The 5470-nt window shown below is 46.6% G+C and overlaps 1 protein-coding gene across 1 annotated transcript; it reads left to right on the plus strand.

Annotated features, from left to right (window-relative positions):
* Positions 1 to 764: 764 nt before the first annotated feature.
* LOC111142565 lies at positions 765 to 4222 on the plus strand. Its single transcript, XM_022495837.1, has one exon. It carries the CDS (start codon positions 1308 to 1310, stop codon positions 2790 to 2792), a length of 1485 nt encoding a protein of 494 aa, XP_022351545.1. The 5' UTR covers positions 765 to 1307; the 3' UTR covers positions 2793 to 4222.
* The last annotated feature ends 1248 nt before the right edge of the window (positions 4223 to 5470 follow it).

Raw genomic sequence — 5470 nt, forward strand, 5'->3', positions numbered from 1 at the left:
GAAAACTTAAAGCTTGTTTTTCAAAGACCTGCTTCTCTCTGGTCAGCCCCTGCTTCTTTTCAGATAAGGTTCAGCCTATAAACAAGCAAGACAGTCCCATCTGGTGTAAGACCCCATTCAGTTTACACTGGTCCCCGGAAGATCCGCACAACCGTCTCCCTGTCCTATAGGTGACCGTGACCACCTGATGCCTCATTTTGCCTTATTTTCTTTTTTTTTAGGTTTTATTTATTTATTTGACAGAGATCACAAGTAGGCAGAAAGAGAGATGAGAGACCGGGAAGCAGGCTCCCCGCTGAGCAGGGAGCCCAATGCTGGGCTTGATTCCAGGACGCTGGGATCATGACCTGAGCCGAAGGCAGAGGCTTAACCCACTGAGCCACCCAGGCGCCCCTTTGCCTCATTTTAATGTCAAGTCTCCACCCAACATAAACGTGAGAGGTCTGTTGCCTCTACCTTTGTTCAAAGCGCATACTCCGTCCTTCCTCATGAATAGTCAGTTTCCCCCGCCCTCTTCATCAATATGTAATTTCCAACACCTGTGATTAAAGAAGCGTGTTCTCAAATCAGAGGGGGATTCCGATTTTTTTTTTCTTAGATTTTATTTATTTGACAGAGAGATCACAAGCAGGCAGAGAGGCAGGCAGAGAGAGAGAGGAGGAAGCAGGCTCCCCGCCGAGCAGAGAGCCGGATGTGGGGCTCGATTCCAAGACCCTGGGATCATGACCTGAGCCGAAGGCAGAGGCTTAACCCACTGAGCCACCCAGGCACCCCGGGGGAGTCCGATTTTTGAGCCAGCTTCCTGTTTTCTTGCTTGGCAGCTTTACAACAACCCTTTTTTTCTGCAAAAGCCTGGTGCTGTGGAGTGCGACTTTCCGTTGCACGCCAGCAAATAAACTTTTCAGCCCGGTAACAAATTCCGCGACCGTGAAGGGACTCTGAATCCAACTGCGTTACCTTAGCCGGTGGCTCGTATACCCCCAGTCGGGGGACTGGGTTCCGAACTCCCTCCGATCGGCAGAGTCAGCCTTCGCTGCTTTCTGGTTTTAACTTCGGGGAGAGAAACTTGTTTGGGGTTCGGAAGACATCCTTTCGGTGAGCGAGAACGTACGGATAACTGACTGCCGGTAATTTTCTTCGTGTTCGACCTCAGCCGAGAGGCCCTGGGTAAGGAGTTTTCCCTCTTAGAAAGGAAAACGGGGGGTTACACTCACAGAGGGTCTCTTGGCTAATTGGATTTCTTGGAAAACCGTGTGAGCGGCTCTGTGTGACCTGCTGAGAATTAATTTAAATAATTCGGAGATAAAATGGGAAATAAGAATTCAGTCCCAAAGTATACTCCCTTGGGTTGCATCCTTAGGAACTGGGCAGTGTTCGCGAGTGACTTCATCACGAAGAAAAAGATGATATTTTTCTGTAATACTGTCTGGCCACTGTATTCCTTGGGTTCGGGAGAAAAATGGCCTAAGAATGGTTCCTTAAATTACAATACTATCTTGCAATTGGAGTTATTTTGCAAAAGGGAGAAAAAATGGTCTGAGATGAGCTATGTACGATCTTTTATGTTGTTATACCAGAATGAGGAAATTCAGATAAAATACATGATTTGGGTGCCAAAGAGTCCCCAAAAAGAGGAAACTTCCCTTGATTCTCGTAATAAGGAAGAGAATTCATTACCCGCGCAGTTAAATACTACCACTGGGCCACCTCCCCTTGGAACTGCTGGGGACCTTGTCCCCCGACGTTCGGCACCTCGGGCCCCAGCTCCATCCCCTTCTCCAGATTCCGGAGGACCTGTAGTGGTCTCTAGGTCTCATACCTGCCAGGATACCTCGTTGGACCAGAGGGCCACCCAAATTCAGGCAGGAAGATCGCCCCTGAATGAGGTGCTGATCGGTTTCATCTTAGTGCGTTCCCAGTTTTCCACCTCTGACCTGCTGAACTGGAAAACCAAGATGCCTCCTTACCTAGATGACCCTATTGGAATGAAGAATTTTTTTGCCTCTATTTTCGCCATCCATAATCCAACATGGGCAGATATTCAGACCCTCCTAAAATTTTTCCTCACACCAGAGGAACATAGCCTGATCCTAGAACAAGCTCGTGCTGAAGCCGATAAGATGCACGAGGAAGCTCCTTATAATCCGGTGAGAGCCCTTGGAGACCTGGCCATCCCCACCACTGACCCTCGATGGAACCCCCATGATGAGTGGGATAGAAATAGGCTGGAGCATTACCGGAGCTGCATCCTGAGTGGTCTGAAGAATGGAGTCCCCAAACAAAGAAGCCTCAATAAAGTTCTGCAGGTTAGACAGAAGCCTGACGAGGACCCCTTTGAGTACATGGAAAGAATGTTTAAGGCTTATCGGCAGTATGTGGATATAGATCCGGAAGCTCCAGAGAATCTACACATGGTCAATGAAACCTTCATAAGGCAAGCTGCCCCTGACATTTACAGGAAATTGCAAAGCGTGAGAGGGGCTTCAGGAATGCCCACAAATCAGTTGGTTGAGATTGCTTTCCATGTTTTCCAAAACCGAGACAAGGTCCGGCAGAAGGAGAAAGAGCGCAGGATGCGGCAGAAGGCAGCCTTGCTGGCGGATGTCTTGAGGCAGGTGTGGTCAGACCCTCACCAGTGTGCACACCAGGCTGGTGCCGGTCCCAGGGTAAGAAACCCGAGGCCCGCAAATTTGGGATCCAGAGGCCACCCAATCGTAGGACCAAACCAGTGTGCCTACTGCAAACGAGAGGGACACTGGAAGAGGGAGTGCCCCTCTCTGAATAGGTATTAGCCAAACTTCCAGATGCCCCCGCCCTCCGGTCATCCTTCCCCATCTTCCGCCCAAGAACTCTCCAGGAAATCTGGGCCCTGGGGACTCCTGACAGCCCTACAGCCTTCATTGAAATTTCCCCATGGAACCCCGGGTCACCTTTTTTGGTGAAAAAGACACGTAACAGGTCTCTTGGTGTAGACTAGTGCTACCTATGGAGGACAATGCCAGGGGCATTTGCGTGGTCCGGGTGGCTTAGTGGGTTAACTTACCTACCTTGGGCTCCAGTCATGACCTCAGGATCTGGGATCAAGCCCCGAATGTATTTTTTTCCTTACCCTGTAAATTCCTCACTAACTTCGGTCTTTTTTTTTTTTTTTTTTCCTGAAATGCGTAAAAACTCCCTGCCTGGGTCATTTTTTGGTCTCAATTTCCTTATTGGGCTTTGTAACAAAGGTTTGGGTTTTTTCCTCCTTTCCTGTCTCTTGTAAATTGAATTCTTTGTCTAGCTGGAAGACCTTGAGGGTAGAGGAAGAATTTCCCCTCCCAGTAGTTGGCATAGTGGGTAGGATATTTTGCTGGGCCAAAGCTGGTCCCAGACACTGCCACCACTGAGATCCTGGGACATCTGATAATACAGCTGGCAGAAGGTAGGATTTTCTTTTTTTTTTAAACACATGGTGTGAGCCTTCTGGAATCTCTGTCTGCAGAGTCTAATGGAACAAGAGTCTTTTGTACTTTTCTCTAAATTTCAATTAGCAAGAGAAAATACTAGGGGATTAGCTCCTTGGGCTTTGCAACTCATGGGGAAAATTTGGCAGCACCCTCTGGTTGCTGATTATTTTTTCCCAGAGATGGTCTTCATTGGTGTGTGTCTTCTGTGTTCTTTGTTCATAAAAAGGAATGAGCATAGGGCAGGCATATAGGGCAGATCCCAGAAGTCTCATTTTTTCAGTTTCTGGTTCTCACCAGACCAGCATCTGTTTGGACAAACTGCTGTGAGTCCCTCTATAAAAGCCAGATGCAGTTTTTCCTTTTGTCATGTTCTGTGCCCTAAGAGCTTGCCTTTGTGACCAGTGAGAACATTCTCTCTGGTTTCCAACATCCAGACAGTGCAGTTACTGGGGTGTGCCTTGGGTATCCACGTAGAGTACCCCAGATAGGCTGGGGATCTTGGACACCATTAACAAAAAGCACACTCAGACCAGCCATGACACTTCTCAGGAGAGTTTCATAAGAAGTCCCAGCTTATAAGGGGCATTTTGTTGTCTAAAGGGTCAGTGCTGGAAAAGTCCCATTCCAGTTAGTCCCTGCCCAGTGTCACAGATTAGTGGGTCTGTAACTGGAGGCATCTCAGATTTGTGGGAGACCAGAGACATCCTTACCACCTATGCAATGGAGGTCTTTGCTTTCTTAGATTATTTTGGGGGAATAAACTTGGATCATGGGGACTGTGTCATCTGTGTCTTCTCAGAAGCCGCTTAGGTTCCTAGTTAAGCCATTAAAAAGTTTACCGGTTTGAGTCACTATTGAAATTAATAAGGTCCTATTCACCAATAGCCAGAGGCTTTAACCCACTGAGCCACCCAGGCGCCCCTCCAAAGGAATTGTTAAAGTGGACTTTACAGGATCCTGGTCTGGGGGTAAGGGTCGGTCAGACTAGGATTGCACTTTGACTTAGCAAAGCCTTAAAGTGGGGGTAGTTGAGTCTCTAGAGGAATGTCACTCTGCCTGTTCTAAGGGTTTGTCAGTGGGTAAGGATGGCCAGGCATCCCCACAGAGGAATCTTTTTTTTTAATGGGTAAAGAAACTTTATGAGGAAATTTTTTAAATAAATAAAAATTAGGGGCGCCTGGGTGGCTCAGTGGGTTAAAGCCTCTGCCTTCGGCTCAGGTCATGGTCCCAGTGTCCTGAGATCGAGCCCCACATCGGGCTCTCTGCTCAGCAGGGAACCTGCCTCCTCCTCTCTCTCTCTGCCTGCCTCTCTGCCTACTTGTGATCTCTATCTGTCAAATAAATAAATAAAATCTTTTAAAAATAAATAAATAAATAAATAAATAAATAAAAATTAATGGCGCTTCACAGTGGCACTCACAGAGACCTTGACTGGCTGGCTCTTCTGGCCCAGGATTGATTACACTGTGGCCATTAGGCAGGTCCCATGGTCCCTGGAAGAATGACACCCCTCCTTACACAGAGTAAACCATAAAAATTTCTCTTGAGCCCTCCTAGAGATGATCTCCCAAAGGCCAGTATCCAGAGACTAATAGAAGCCAACGGTAAATTGTGTACTCCGAAAGGAGGCTTTTGTTCAATTGCTTTATAGAGTTTTGGAAGGCATAAGTCTTGGATTTCCATATTTGTTAAATATGATTCAAAAACAAAGAACTCCCTGATTAAAGGGGAAAAAAAAAAGTTGGGGCTCCTGCCTGGCTCAGTCAGCTTTGTTTCACAAATCTCTACAAAATCAAAAAAACTAAAAAGTCACAGCCCACCTAGCTGTACTAATCTTAAAACCTCATCTATCTGTTCTCTCAAAATCTTTATAGATGTTACAAAAGATCATTATTTGGACAGAAGTGTCCTGTATTTGAGGAAGAAGAAAAGGTAAATTGTAAATTACAAATACTCTGAAACTCCAAGGAAAAAACAAAACCTTGTATTCTTTGTCCCTTAACGTTACAAATCCTTTATTGAAC

This window comes from Enhydra lutris, unplaced genomic scaffold (genome assembly GCF_002288905.1).
Source record: "Enhydra lutris kenyoni isolate GAN:26980312 unplaced genomic scaffold, ASM228890v2 scaffoldscaffold8, whole genome shotgun sequence".
Lineage (NCBI taxonomy): Eukaryota > Metazoa > Chordata > Mammalia > Carnivora > Mustelidae > Enhydra > Enhydra lutris.